This window comes from Cynoglossus semilaevis, chromosome 2 (assembly GCF_000523025.1).
Source record: "Cynoglossus semilaevis isolate Cse_v1.0 chromosome 2, Cse_v1.0, whole genome shotgun sequence".
NCBI lineage: Eukaryota > Metazoa > Chordata > Actinopteri > Pleuronectiformes > Cynoglossidae > Cynoglossus > Cynoglossus semilaevis.
In genome coordinates this window covers 16761512-16777125 of record NC_024308.1, presented here as the reverse complement: position 1 = coordinate 16777125, position 15614 = coordinate 16761512, and the positions used below count along the sequence as shown (strand labels likewise).

Below are 15614 nucleotides of genomic sequence, written 5' to 3'. Positions count from 1 at the left end.
TGCCACAACCTGACTTTTGTAAAAGATACTTTGGTGTCTAAACCGTTGTCTTTTGTCATGTGGCCAATATGTGGAGAGAATCAAACCACCTTCTAAGATCTCACGGAGAAAAAAAGAACCCCACGGGTCCTGAAATTTACTAGTCTGTGTACAGAGCTGTCTGCTCATTTCAGCCACTCAGTGTAATTACAGCTAATTTACTCAAGAGATAAGTTTCTATCTTTCACAAACTGTCATCACACCAAAGCCATCATCTCTGCGCCTAATCATATTTTGTACAGGCTTGTGAAAAAAAACAACTAAACTCTTACTCCAGGATTTCATTCATACAGTTGATCTTGATGTAAATTATGATTTAAACTAGTCATAATCACCAATCACTCTTTTTTGGTGCAGCCTGGTAAAACTTTCAGTAAAAAGAAAATCTGAGTCTCAGGTCAAACTGATCAAAGGATCCAAGGTCATGGGAAATTGACTTAATAACTATGAATTAGACTGACGATGAATTATTTAAATCCTTTAAGACTAAAGTAGGGACTCTATGTACTTATGCACTATTTTACTCAGACTTTAAACATCTTAACTGATTTACCTGGGAATCACTGGTTCTTAATCACCAATAAAATATTAAAAATTTCTCTTAAACATCTCTTTAAAAAACAACAACAACAAAACAAAATAAAAAAAAACACAATGAAGATGATAGTTAAGATGTTGCAGGTGAAATTTCTTCAAATTAAAATCCTTTTTTCCTCTTCTCTGTAGTACACACTACCATGTAGTTAAATATTTTACACAAATAATCTTAAATTGTCAAGAACTTTGAGTTAGTCTTGTGGTACAGTATCAGTATCCTTGTTTAGGCTAATGACATTAAAAAGGCCAATACAATTACCAAAATTAATCAAACAATATTATAAATACTCTATTTCTATTTGTTAGCAAATGGCTAAAAAACAATTAGCCAAAAAAAGCTACATAGTAGAAACATTCCTAAAATTAAGCAATGACGTTAGTAGAACGTAAACAAGTTCAAAATGACTGACACTGAATAGAATTTGACTACTACGTTATTATATAACTGAAATAGTATTTAGAACTGTGGATGTCAGAACTGTTAAAACATCATTTTAATATTATATGAATATTTCAACTGAACATGTTTAAACTGCATTTATGACGTAGGTGATATGGGACGATTTAAGCTTAATAACAACACTAGGACTTTATGTTGATCTTCATGCGCTCCTCGTGGACCTTGTATTGTAACGCAGTAGTAGAGTATGTGTCCATGTGAACTTTTCTTTCCCCCGTGGTTGAAGCTCTACTTCCTGATAATCACCAGCTCCTCACACAAATGCTGCTGTTGCCTGCAGCTGAGCTCGTTTCATCTCAGCCTCATGCGTCTGGACCACTTCAGCCTCTGATTGCAGACTTCAGCCTTTGATCAGATGCTGGGCGGACAAAGGACTAAAACGTCAAGCTTTAAGAAATCACACAGCCCAGACCGGAAGTAGTCTCATCTTACGGCACAATCTGATTGTACTGCACTAATTAATGCCGTCTATTCGATATTACATTGGGTTTCTTATAAAAGTTTAGCCTGTTAATATTTCATTTTCATTCCTTATTTAAGCCTCTTGGGAGTCATGATAAGAAGAGATAGGTAAGGTAGAACTTAGCTTAGCTATGCTTCAGAAGAGATTGCCCTTGCATCACATCTACAGATGGAAGATATATTTATATCAGGAAGTCCATGATTAAAAATTGTACTGAATATTCCAAAACCCGCTGAGGTGATTCGTATAGAATTCGCTCGTAACTACATTTGATTTTATTTTGAAAGTAAACACGGAAATGGTGCTTCATTGTGTTCACTTGACGTGTGTGACAAAAGGAACGTGAGCGCAGCGTTGCTCGCACATGCGGCTCTCTGCGCTCCTAAAATAACCCGAGCAAAAGAGCGAGCACAGACGGAATATGCAGTTATCATCACCGATTTTATAAAAAATAATATTTATAATAATAAAATCACTTTTAACTCTTCCACTTCACTTGTCAACGGGCAGAGAATGAAGATTTGGTGTTTTTTCTCATTGAGCTCCAGGTCCCCAGTCATGTTTGGCTTTTTGGCAAAGTGGAGCGGGAGATGTGGAGGAGCGGCTGAACTAAACTCCTCGTATTTGTCCATGAAATGAATAACGCTGTACCATGATTTTGGCGCTGCTCTAATGATGGGCGCTCACGTCTTGGAGTCCAACTCCAGCGGCAACTTGACTCCTGCGGTGACTGAGACAGGGGCTGTGCTCCCGGGATACCTGCTGGTGATGCTGTCGGTGCTCATGGTGACCCTGGTCGTCGTTGTGGTGGCCGGGAACGCACTGGTCATCATGGCTTTTGTTGTAGACAAAACGCTGAGGACTCAAAGTAACTACTTCTTCCTGAACCTGGCAATATCTGATTTTCTCGTGGGTGAGTCGGCGCAGCTTCTTCTTTGTGTCTCCTCCAGTCAGTGCGTCCAAATTCAGCTTTTGTTTTTTGGCTATAAATGACAAAATAGTCCAGACGCTTGGTTTTTGCTCCCAAAAGCAGATGCAATATTTCATTTCTAACATCAGAATGGGAGTTTCTTCTTGATGATGACCTTGCTGGTCTTCTGTAACATTTTGTGCTTTCAGTTGATTTAAATTTTGGGATGCAGTCACACACCCTTATCACTGAGATGCTCTTCCTCACAGCATTGGGTAAATGGAATCTCCACCCAAATGACAAAAACGACAGAAAGTCATTTTGATTTTTGGAATCTTTCTTGACTCGTGGTCATTGCAGTAGATTTTGGTGATGGAGAAGCAGAACGCAGCTGATTTATGGTCAAATTCATGGACCAGTGTGGCGTTCAGGGTGACTGCAGAGGTCAAGATGTCCATGACATATTGACTGTAGCTTTATTTTGACACAGTTTTATTTAGTATGTGTTTGTCTGTGTGTCTGTTTCAGGTGCCTTCTGTATTCCCGTGTACATCCCGTACAATCTCACGGGCCGATGGATGCTGGGTAAAGGTCTTTGCAAGGTGTGGCTGGTCATGGACTACCTGCTTTGCACCGCATCAGTTTTCAACATTGTCCTCATTAGTTATGATCGCTTCCTGTCAGTCACGAGGGCTGTAAGTACAGGCTGTCGTACTGCAGACACACACACACACACACACACACACACACATGCAATCTAATTGAAATTCACAGCTTTTTACTTATTTACACAAGTTTCGGCCTCAAGGCGATCACTTTGTCCTGATTCAGAGAAAGTGCAGTGATATTAAAATATAATGTATATTGTATGTACAAGGCAATATAATTAAACTAAATGCTTAATATATTATATTGTTATAATAATAATTATTATTATTATGTCCCTAAAATCCTGCAGTTTTTCACTGCCACTTACACACAGTTCTGTGCTGGTTAATGTAATTATAACACTGCACTAGTTCCATTTACACATCAGAGATGGAGAAAAAGAACTGATATAAGTGGCTTAAAAATGATTTTACTTTTTGTTGTCAGACAAACTGGTTGAATTATTTAAAAACTCTACCAATCTGTCAGCGTGTTCTGGCAAAGACTTCTGTCTAAAATAACATAGAAAGGTCAAAATGAGAGAAGAGAATCCAGCGCAATGAAGTTTTCTGAAATCCTCTGACTTTTGTCAATGCCATAGGTCTTTTAGATTTTAGAGAACTTCACAGCAGTCAAGGCCAAGCTGAGCACACCAGGTGGGAAATATCAACAGAAGACCACACAGACTACAGTTCACACCAGTTCACTGGTCAGGAGTTTGGTGCAGTATCCACAGTACTGGTACACAGTGTACCAGTACTGTAAACTGGTCAGTGTTCCCAAAATAAAGTATATGTTTTATTGGGTTAAAAAAAGTCAAAACTATTCATATAAAAAAAATGCCACAAAATAATCGTTATCGTATCAAATCCAAAATTCTGATATCGTCCATCAATAGTAGCGAGGAGTAGAGCATTCGTCAACTGTGGCTTCTCGTTATGTTTATATTGCAGTTTCTGTAAATAGAATGTTCTCATTTATAAATACACCACCCTGTCTGTGCAGTGTGGTGATCTAAATGATTTTCAAGTGGCATTAGTTATGTACCATTATACCTAAATACCTAAATACCTATATATATATATATAAACAGAAACCAGGTGCTGTGATTAAAATCTTACTATGGACCAATAAACTCCAACTCCAAACGTGTTTACTTTTGTTGAACCAACATTTATAAAACCAATCCACCTGCTCTACTGTTTGACCATTGGCAGCTGTACCATGTAGTTCCCTGAAAGTCATGCTGGTGTTGATGAGTTGCTTGGCTGGGCCTGACCTTACAGAGTTAGGTTGGAGCTAATTTGTCTTATTGACCCTTCTTTGTGGTCGTATTACTTGGAGGCAGGTACCAGTGTTTTCTGGTTGCTACCAGGGGAGAGGTTGTCTCCCTGGAAGGTCTGTTAAAATAAAGAAAAAACGCTGCAGGAATGTTTCTCCATCCTCAGGTTTCTCTACAGGGCCGGGGGAAATGACGTGGTGGGCCAAATTTGGACCGCGGTTCATACGTGATCTAGTGGATGATATGTGTCATACAGTGAGCGTTACTGTGGGCACATTATACACATGGTCTATGAAGTGCATCCTACTGTAGCCACTGACAGACGATGCACCAACAGCCAGACATGATCGGTCTTTGTCTGTGATAAGAAAATACAATGTTCTGGTCAGATGAGTGGAGGCTCAACACCTCCAACCTTTCATTTGAAATTTCCACCCATGTTGTTAGCCTGTTAAGGCTTTGTCATGACATGTTGAAACATGGACTTAGGAATTGGAAATAATTGACAGTGAAGTCTGCCACCAGACAATAAATATTATTTATATAAGTGATAAAATTAAGATTTTTTCACACAAAAGTAGCTCATACTGATTATTAAGCAACACTAATGCTAATTAAAACTATTGTTGTTGTATTTAGTAACAAAATGCCATTTGAAAAATGTGATTTTATTAAAAGTCATAATAATGAGTGACATTTGAATATCCACAGAAGGCCTGTTCTAAGTTCATTTATAATTACAGTATAATTGACTGACTGCTGAATCTCACCACTGTCCTTGTTGCTAAACCCATCAGGGGTTTGGAGCTGAAAAGATGCTCCCACTACCACTTCTCTCTGGACAATTCTCAACTAATTCAGTAAAAAAAAACAACTAATGCTGTAATTCCAGACAAAAGAAGACAAAGGAGTGTAGAGGCACAGAACGAGAAGGTCAAAGTCAGAGCTGTAAAATCAGGCTAATAGAATTGTGTTTGGCTTAGTGTCAGCTCTGGAGTGTTACAGTATGAAGTAACAACTTTCTGTAACTTCTGACAGAACAAAGACAAATGACAACAAACTCTCCTCTCCTCTTTTCTCCCACCCTTTCCTTCCCTCCCCTCCCATCTCCTCCCCTCTTCTCTCCTCACTTCTGTAGCCAGTGACAGATGATGCACCATACAGTAGCTGAGATACCAAAAAAAGGCCGCAGAGTTTCACTTCATGTCACAGATAAAAAATAATGACCTGTCTTGGAGTCAAAGAAGTCCTTGTTGTTTTAAATAAAAAAACGAGAAAAGGAACATTATTTACTGCTTTTCCTTTTTTCTCACTCATTTTTTTAGTATTAACATAGATTTTTATTAACAAAGTGTCATTTTTGATACATTTTACTTAAAAACAAAATTCAAGTAGCACCTGAATAACTCCTTCTAAATAGAACATAGATCTTTCAGTAGACAATTCCAATACTTTTGAAACCAGAGTAAGTGCATTGCATGATGAACACTTCTTGTTTGTTACACTTGTTTGGATTGTCATGAAAATGAGGACATGACACCTTTTGAAGCTGTGAATTATTTTTTTCTTTTGAAGACAATAAAGGTTTCTTTTCCTAGTCTGAAGAAAAAAAATCAAACTGTCTGGGTCTGAAAAAAAAATGAAGTCATGGAAAATGCAGGATTTTGCTTTAACACTCCTTTTTAATACTGAAAATAAGTAACTATAAAACAGTTCAACTACAAATAGTAATGTTTGTTAGCGAAAAAGATTCATGATAGATTTTGTTCTGTCGTATTATGGACTTTAGAACTTTAGGTTGCAGTTGTTTCTCATTGTTTGTAATTAAACACTATTTCAATTTGGTTTTCAGTCCGGTGATACTGTAGGTACAATCGATAACCAATAACAAAATTGGTAGTTGAAAGGCAAAAAACTAAACTAATTTATTAAGAGATATCCCCCTTTGGCTAGTGGTAGTACTGCAGCTTAAACAGCTGTTCTGGTTGGCTTAAAATAGACAACAGTTCTCAAATTAATTTAATATTTAATGTTGCATTTTTTGTGTGATTAGGTACAACAATTTATTATTTATTCAGTAATATATTTAGATACTAACGGGGCTCTGCCTTTGTGACCAAGACCAGAACATATTATTAACCCTTTAGCTCTGCTTTCATTTTTACTGACACTTAAATATAGATTATTTTAAAATCAGTCTCGCCTGAGGCTCTCCTCGACTTCAAATTGCATTTGCAAATGGATCTGGTCTCACCTAATTTTTCCCGCCCACATTTAACATACTTTCAACCAATGGTAGCTCTAACACAGGACATGGCACTGCAAAATAAATCAAAGTCCCTGAGCACTAAAAATAGTCTTTTTTCCCTCTCCTGGATAAACACAAATGTATCAGTGTATCCCCCATGAGTCTCAGCTGCTGTCACCATTTAGTTAATAAGAACACTTAGGCCCGACAGATTCATCTTAATGGGTTAAATTTAAATTATATTTAGGCTATCTGTTTTCCTCTGGCCAGTGGAGCAGGAATTCTATAAACTAAAAATAAAAACAGCAACGACTCTCGAAATAAACCCTGAAAACTGAGGCAAGATCAGTGAAGTTGTTCTGTGTCAGTATTACCAGAACAAGTTTGACGTTAAGTAAATTAAAACTGTCCGTCAAGATTAAGTTCATAGACACAAGAGAATGTTGTTGTTTTTTTATTTACGGAGATTGATTCCACTGTGGACTAACCATATCTCTCTATCTCAGTTGTTAACAAAGAAAACGGGATAGGCTCTGAACGGTCGAATCTTAGATAAATGATTGGTCCAGCCAGTGTCAGGACAGATGGACTGGTCAGATGGGACTGAAGCCAGATCCATCCGTGGGCACAAATAAACATGAGCTCCCTTATTGGTTTGGTCTTTTAGGCTATTTAGTAAAATCCCTGTCTCACACTGACATACCCAGCTGAGAAATGAGCGACCCAAAAACCTGAAAGGGAGTGCTAAAAAGACGTGCCCGGCTAAATGACAGGATTATTAGACAAAGTGAAGTGAAATAAAGTGTGAAGAAAAAATGATCGATGGTTAATGTCGAGGGAGGAGAGGATTCGTAGAAACCAGATGTCTCTTTCACACTTCATTCAATGTGGCATGAGCCTCATGAGTTGGATTTACTTACAGCTTCTCCCTGCCGCTCCCGGCTGCATTATTCAAACAGGGCTGCATTTGCAAAAGACTCCGAGTGCATTTGTCAGCCTGTGATGCTGTACATGAGCGTTTGTATCAGCTGTATTCACTGACGCCACATCACTCTAAGACTCATTTATGCACCTCTTTTGGCACAGGTTAAATACAGAGCCCAAAGAAATATGACCCGCAGAGCCGTGTTGAAGATGCTAGCGGTGTGGGTGTTGGCCTTCCTTCTCTACGGCCCCGCAATCATCTTCTGGGAGTTGATCGTCGGTGAGAGTATCGTCCCGGCCCACGAATGCTACGCCGAGTTTTATTTCACCTGGTACTTTCTGCTCAGCGCTTCAACCTTTGAATTCTTCACCCCGTTTGTGTCGGTGGCCTTCTTCAACCTCAGCATTTACCTGAACATCCATCGCAGGACCAAGAACGGTGGCGCCTGTGCCGAGGACGATGTCAGGATTCAGACTAACCATAAAAAGCAGGGAGGAGATGGTGCGACCTTGTCTGTGTTTTTTGTCAAATCACGAAAGGTTTCGTGCAGCGAGCCCGCTGCGATCTCTGCAGTTATTGAAGACGATGACGTCCTTTGTCCCTCCTCCAGTGGGGAACCAAACACCAGTCAGATATTTCTACAGGCAGGGAGGTTCTCCCCCATGAGAAAAAACTCGAGGTTGTTCCAACATACGGCCTCCTGCATGGCAGCTAGTCGGAAGAATCAAGGATCTCGACTTTCCAGAGACAAAAAAATTGCTAAGTCTCTCGCCATAATTGTCTGTATTTTCGGGGTGTGCTGGGCTCCTTACACCCTACTGATGATCATCCGTGCTGCGTGTAGTGGCGCATGTGTGGACAATCACTGGTACGAAATCACATTCTGGCTTCTGTGGTTAAACTCTGCAATCAACCCGTTTTTGTACCCACTGTGCCACAGCAGCTTTCGAAGGGCTTTCTCAAAGATATTGTGTCCTAAAAGACAATCGGTGCAGCCGCAGATTGAAGCCCAGTCCTATTAGAACAACACAACCGGCCGTACGAATGCAGTAACTGAAGCTGTTTAACACTGTAAAAATCCATGTACTGTTCTTCCAAAAAAACCACAAACTTTTCTGTAAAAAAAAAAAAAAAGAATTACAATAACTTATGTTTATACTAGGGAGGTCCGATATGAACTATATTAACTTTTTGCCAATTTCCGATACCGAAATAGGCTCGTAATATTTATTTATTCATCTGTACAAACCAATGTATTTAACCAATTATTATAATAGATTAATTAAATGAGTTGAAATGCTGCCATCTAGTGACTTTCACTTTCATATACAGCCATTTTTCCCCAAAACTATTTTTAGGGTACACATCATTCATTTGGTGAAACCCAGGCATTGCGTTATTGGGTTTTCATTATTGTAGGGAGAAAAACTGATAACGATTCTTACCAATATTACATAATCGGACCAATAATATTGGTCGGCCGATATTATCGGACATCCCTAGTTAATACCATAAGTATGGTTGAAGCATGTCTGAAAGCAATACTATGATGTAGTTTAAAATAAAACAGTAAGTGACAGAAACCTTAGATGGACGGTTAGAGCAGACTGTGTTAATCTTCATGTTGGATGTGAGCTCTCGCTGGTAAATATGTGATGCCACAGAACGTTTTCTGATAGACAGAGTATGCACATATCACTGAGACTCGAAGTACGAAATTATACGAGGTTGTTGTAATTTTTCTTTTTCTTTGTATCACATCACTCAAATATTCAAAGTTTCATAATCTGTCTGGGCGTGACTCATCTTCAAGGTTCAGGTGCTGTTGAATTCTTTTATTGTTTTTTTGTTGGTACATTTCACAAAAATGTTGTAAAAGGAATGATGAAATATAATTGAAGTTTGTCATCGTGCTGCAATAGAATTTGACACTTGGGCAAATGTGCAGCCCTTGGAGTTCAAAGCACCGGAGAAGAGACGGTTCTGTGTTTGTTCCCTGTACTTTATAATCATGCTGGTGTTTTCTAGCATCATTTTTTCACAACAGTAAGTGAGCGGCAGAGGAAATCAACAAGAACCTGCCCCGACTGAATCTGCACTTAATTTCTATTTATTTTTTAAATGTACAGCTCTTTGAAACAGAAACTTTATTGTAAATGTTTTCCATTTTATTTAAACAGGATATTTATTCAAAGAATTTTAACCATTCATATATTTACTACTTTGTACTGTACGTAAGCTATGAATGTATCAGTGAAAGTATACAAAAATGAGGGAAAAAATGACAGCTTAAGAGCCTCGGACCTGCTCATGTTTTGAGTAAAACCTTAGAACACATGATGACGCAGATGTTGTTAATAAACAGGCTAATGTATGGTTAGCACTCCTGTGGGTTTTTGGTTTTTTTTTTTGGGTTTTTTTTTTTTTTTTTTGCAGTGTACAAATTGATTTTGTTGTCCGTAGTCCACGCTTCAGCTTTTCATGTTGTGGTTTTATTGACAACAGAATATCTGTTTGTCGAAGACGAAATAACACGTCAAGATTGTAAAAAAAAATTATTGTGTTGATGATGTAAAGGTTCAGTTAGTTAGTTTTCAGTAGTCCTGACGATTTAAGTGTACAGTATATAATTATAAAGTAAACATGAAGACACTGCGAAGATTACATAGTACTGTAATTACCAGGAAGGACAAAGGTTTGATTTACAGTAGAGGAAAGAACTCTCTCTGAGATGTACTGATTAAAAATAGCACATGAGCTAAATAATAAGAAATTAATGATGCTAAAATATTAATGATGACAATTTGATTGATGAAAAAAGTTCAAGTGAACATTTTAAAGCTGACAACTGCAGTGTCTACAGATGGGAATATGGTGACATGTGTGATAAGCACTTTGGAAAAATCTCATCATCAGAATTTTCATAATTACTTTTGATTGTGTCACTGACCCTATTTAATAACAGTGTTAACAGTTAAATATAGCTTTAATTACAGGTCTGGACTCAAAACTATTTCCCAAAACACACTTTGACAAATATGTCACTTTTTGACAAATGGAAACGGTCTTTCCGTGACCCGTGCAAAATAAGAGGGTGACAAAGTCAATTTGAAGGCATTCCTTAAAACGACAGCTGAGGGTGAGATGAACAGAGAAAGGTTTAGGTGACCTGTGCAGAGACGCAGGTGGAGTTGCAAATAGAAAACAAATTGCTCGGCACATGTGCTGACACCGTTTCCGGGAGCTGGGGGACCTCCAACCACCAACATTCACAGCCTTTCAACGCCAAGATTGGAAGCAGTTTCCATTTTTGGGCTTACGTTAGGACTGTTAAAGAACACATGCACACACAGCCAGATAACTGGTGAAACTTCAGCCAGGCTGTGGCTGTGTCTTTGGGCCTACACAATCATGATGAGGTGAAATCTAGATGAAATAATACCAGTACGTACAGGTTAACACTTGTAGAGTACCACCAGTGGAGGACGTGTGCTGCTGCAGTACACTTGTGGTTGGTGGATTTGTGTTCTCGAGTACTGAGCCAATCAGGTGAGCAACAAGATGCGGGTGGAGGTTATTAGAGATGTGACTGGTGAGTGTCAGGAAACGACTTCAGACGAATCAGAAGTGGTGATCTCAAAGAGCAAGTAAGGAGAAGTACACACTTGTACGCATGCATGAACACATGTGAAAATGTACAAAAACATCTTCAAACTCCTCTGTTGTTGAGTCAAACTATGACGAAGGGCCACACATCAGACGCTCACTTGTCTTTCAATAACCCTGACACATCCTTGTAGTCATTGCTTCAATCGTTTCTTCTTGTTATATTATTTATGTTGGTTCTGTCGATGGTTGTAGGAGAAGCTGGTGTCAATCCTAGCTGTCACCAGACCAACGCAGACTACGACATGTCTGTCCAGTGAAGGGTCAGAGAAACAAACAAATAAACAAACAGATCTAATGGTGAGTGATGAAGATGGAGTAGCCAATACAAACCCACGCACACGAATATTCATGAATAACATGGAGAAACTGACTTAGTCACAGGATCAGAATTTTATGAAACAGTAATGCACTGGTCCATCTGTATCATGGGACAAAGGCTTCAAATGCTTACTCAGCGCCACCTACAGGCTACAAAGGGAGGTTACATATAGTCCACAGAATAACAAAAGATATTACAGAATACTGTTTATTGGGATATTTTCTAATATCTACATGACAGCACTTGGTGCAGTAGTCAGATGTCAGACTGAGTGCCAGGCTAAAGTTTTGACACAATCTATGAAGGACTTTATCAAGTGTATTTTGTCTCATGTTTTATTCACTCAGAGGAGACAACATAGCCACCAAGGGTTTTGCAGGGAAAAGGTTTTACTGCAGTTCCCTGTACAATACATGCCAGCATGTCCTGCTGTAGTATTTTATTACAAGTCGACGATACAGTCGGCCGAAGCACGTCTGCCAGTTGGAGGCTCCTTCTGATGCCGTATGCTGTTTCACAAAGGCCCTTTTTTCCACTCCTGTTATCCGGATCAAAGTAGGCAACACCAGGCGCTGCACTTCAGTGAAAGTCATTTCCAAATCACATCAGCGGAGCTGATGAGGTGTGATAGGTAGCTTTAATTTGAGAGCCCTAGCAATGTTATCCTCCAAAGAGCCACAGCAGTACTACTGAAACCAGAACTCTGAAGAGGCATTCATCACAAAAAAAATTTGACAACACAAAGGCACAGAGCAAAAAAATAAATGAATTAAAAAAAACCACCAAATGGTCAGACTAGAAAAAAGTGCATTTGATTCTGAAGTGGAATCTGACAAATAAATGATGCATTTACCTCCTGCTGTTTGTCAAATAAATCTAAAAAACTCGGACACAAACTGCATGACACTATTGATTTGCTTTCTGTGTGTGTCTCACGTTGAGATCTGACATCTTGATTTGATGAAACGGTCGTGGCAGATCGAGTGAAATAAACGCTCAGCCCTCTGTGCCACTTGACGACTGCCTGCGCCTCTGCCTCTCATTGTAACCTTCTGTTATATAAACATTGTCCATCTATACAAGGTTATTCAAGGTCGACTTGTTAAGATCAAATCTTTATCCATTTCCTTTGGCAACAAATAAAGTATTTTTAGTTTGCTAGAACACACATAACGTACAGTCACCTGGGGGCACATTTTTTTTATCTAATTATTGTATATATAAGTTGTTTTTTTTTACTGAAAGGTCAGCTTCTCAGTGAGTGTTTTTTATTACAAAATTGAGAAAAATACTTAGTTTTTAAAACAAGAATCTTAAAGCAGAGCAGAATAATGGATTGGTATTGAAGGCCGTGACAGGTTTACAGCAAACCTGGAGATTTCTGACAGCACTTTCACATCTTTTTTCTTTTTGCATTTTTTTGTTTTAAAGTTTATTTTTTTACCGTTTTATACTGTTTTTCTGTGTCATTCTAGTTTAGTCTATTTATTATTGTAGCCCATCAGCAATACAGCCCTCCTTAAAGGGCCAGTGGTAACTGTAACACTGTATTAATGTAACTACTCCATAACATATTAATACATGTTTCTGCAATTGATTAACATTTATTTAAGATACAAATATTGTACTTTGCACTCAGTAATAAAAGAAAAACACTTTTTAAGCCCCCCTCCGCCCCCCGCCCCCGCGCCATGCAGAATGACTTGACAGGCCGCATTTGGTCTGCGGGCCTCGGGTTTGACACAGTACATACATTTATCGTGCTATTACTCTGTTAGCATCTAGAACGGTCCTCACAAAGAGAGTGTAGGTTTACTCTCAGAAGGCCTACTGTTTTGTGTCCTACATTTACTCATCTGACTCACCTGTCACTTGTCACTCACTGAGACGTCGTCACGAGAGCATTTTCCATTTGGAGCCTGATTACTTTTGACCTTGTTTTCTATGCTAATCCAGCAGAGTGAAGTGAGCAGATGAGTAAAAAAAAAAAAAACAGGAACAGGCAGCACGGTGGACAAAAACTAATTTGGCTGACATGAATATGTTGATGGCATCCAGTATATTCATATTTATCTTCTACCTGCCAACATGGCTGTCCTGGACTACAGAGACAGGACTGGATTTTAGAAAACAGCTTTGTTTAAATGAATTACATCACATGCTGGAATTCCTCTAAATACATAGCAGGGTTTTAGAAAACATGTATTACATCACACCAAACTAGCACTTAGCCAAACTAGGCTGACATAAAATGATAAGATAAAGGGACCTCAATCGAAGCACTTCAAAAGTACATTTTGTACAGGTCTCATGAATTGCTACAGAAGACTGTGTCGTGTGTGATGTACAGTAGAAGAGTAAAAAAAAAAAAAAAACGAATAATATTGCAAATAAGTCACATACATTAGCATTGCTATCCTAGGAAGAAAAAAAAATTACGAGATGAATAAAATATTAACATAGTTTAAATTATTTTTTAAACGTTTGACACAACTGTCTGTAGTTATTGGTGATTAAATTTCCTAAAAGTAAATTATAAAATTACCATATACAAAAATATCTCCCTCTGTCTCCTGTTTGTTACACTCTGTTACAGTCTGATTTTTCCTGGTCAGAATATGAATGAAAATGACTACCCTGTAGGTGGCAGTAATACTACTCAAAGAATGCTGAGATACTGTCAAAACACACATAAAAAAGAAGAAAACAGGGTGCGGCGGTGTCAGGATAACCTTAGCTTATGTGAGAATCCTCTCAATCCTCGCTCCGGGTGCTTCAGGGATTTAAGTGATTTTATTCAATTCAAGCTTCAGTCACTGTAGAGGCAGGAACAAGAAATAAGGTCTGATCTGAGCTGAAACCAGCTCCTCTGTGATGAGTTAGGCTGTAATCTCCTTCAGCTCTGCTGGGTTTTGCTATACATTATGCTATACAAGAACGTTATTGTGTATTTTAGGGTCATTTACACGATAAAAAAAACCCAGCTCATATAAAGCTCTCATCTTATCAGCTAAGAGAATTAGTGAGGATAGAACATTATTATTATCATCAATATTATTGTTAATGTACTGTCAAGTTATGATATAATAAATGTGATTTCATTTCATACAGGAATGACAGTTTTTGTTCTTCTCAGTAAGGGAGTGTAGATAAAGAGACGTCCTGCTGGCTCAGGTGTAGCAGTGTTATAAGAAGACTACTGAATCATTTTCACCTCTGGCTAAGCAGGTGGGATAGAAATAGTAGTTAACGAGCAGAGGTTGTCACTGAAGGTTGTAAAAATAAACTCAGTTTGAGTCAAAGCCTAAGTGAGAGCCTGCTTTGCCCAAGGTATTTAAATTCAGCCTGATTTTTTTTAAAAAAGGATGTATAAACTAACTGCCTACTTTTCTAGGGTATATGAGAGGAGCGTCTGGTTTGTTCTCTTATTGACTCAGTATTTAACATCTATCCGTTTGCATAGATTCATCAAAATACTGTAAACGTACTTCTAATATATACAAATTGACACGATGACATCACACAGTTACTACAAATCTATCCATTTCTCATCCCTAAAGCCAATACTCTGCTACACAGCACCACATTCCACAACCCAGCAAACTGTGACACCAATACAACAGCACCAGGAGGGATCCTGGTTCAGTGCTGTTGTTGATTTGATATTACAGTCATAATGGAGCAGCAGAAATCTGCAGCCATGATGTTGTTGTTGTTGCCTCAGATCCCTGATGACAACAGCAGCACCAGCTGAACGCCTCTGCTGCTGCAGCCCCTCTACTGTCAGCTGCTCTGGTCTGAGCACTCAGAGATGTTTCACTTCATACACAGATGGTGTATACTGTTCTTATTACAGTGCCTTAAATGCACTTGGCAACAGCAGCACTGCAGGCTTGAAGAATTTATCCCCCCCCCCCCCCCCCCCCCCCCATCTCCCGTGTTCACGTAAGGTGTTGGCCTGCAGACATCACCAGCAGCTTATGGCCACCAAAGCAACCCCTGTGGCTAATGGACTCCTCGTTCTGCCCACTGATCGACTGCTGCCCTCCTCTCC

The 15614-nt window shown here is 38.8% G+C and overlaps 1 protein-coding gene across 1 annotated transcript; it reads left to right on the top strand.

The window, feature by feature from the left end:
- The first annotated feature begins 1991 nt into the window (after positions 1 to 1991).
- Positions 1992 to 8908, top strand: LOC103376683 (histamine H3 receptor). The gene is made up of 3 exons (XM_008307151.3): positions 1992 to 2472; positions 2998 to 3164; positions 7734 to 8908. The coding sequence occupies exons 1-3, from the start codon at positions 2232 to 2234 to the stop codon at positions 8592 to 8594; spliced, it is 1269 nt and encodes a 422-aa protein (XP_008305373.1). The 5' UTR covers positions 1992 to 2231; the 3' UTR covers positions 8595 to 8908.
- The last annotated feature ends 6706 nt before the right edge of the window (positions 8909 to 15614 follow it).

Coding starts and splice junctions, on each gene's coding strand:
- LOC103376683 (XM_008307151.3), top strand. CDS start 2,232: ATGATGGGCGCTCACGTCTTGGAGTCCAACTCCAGCGGCAACTTGACT. Junction 2,473..2,997: donor AATATCTGATTTTCTCGTGG/GTGAGTCGGCGC, acceptor TGTCTGTTTCAG/GTGCCTTCTGTATTCCCGTG. Junction 3,165..7,733: donor TCCTGTCAGTCACGAGGGCT/GTAAGTACAGGC, acceptor CTTTTGGCACAG/GTTAAATACAGAGCCCAAAG.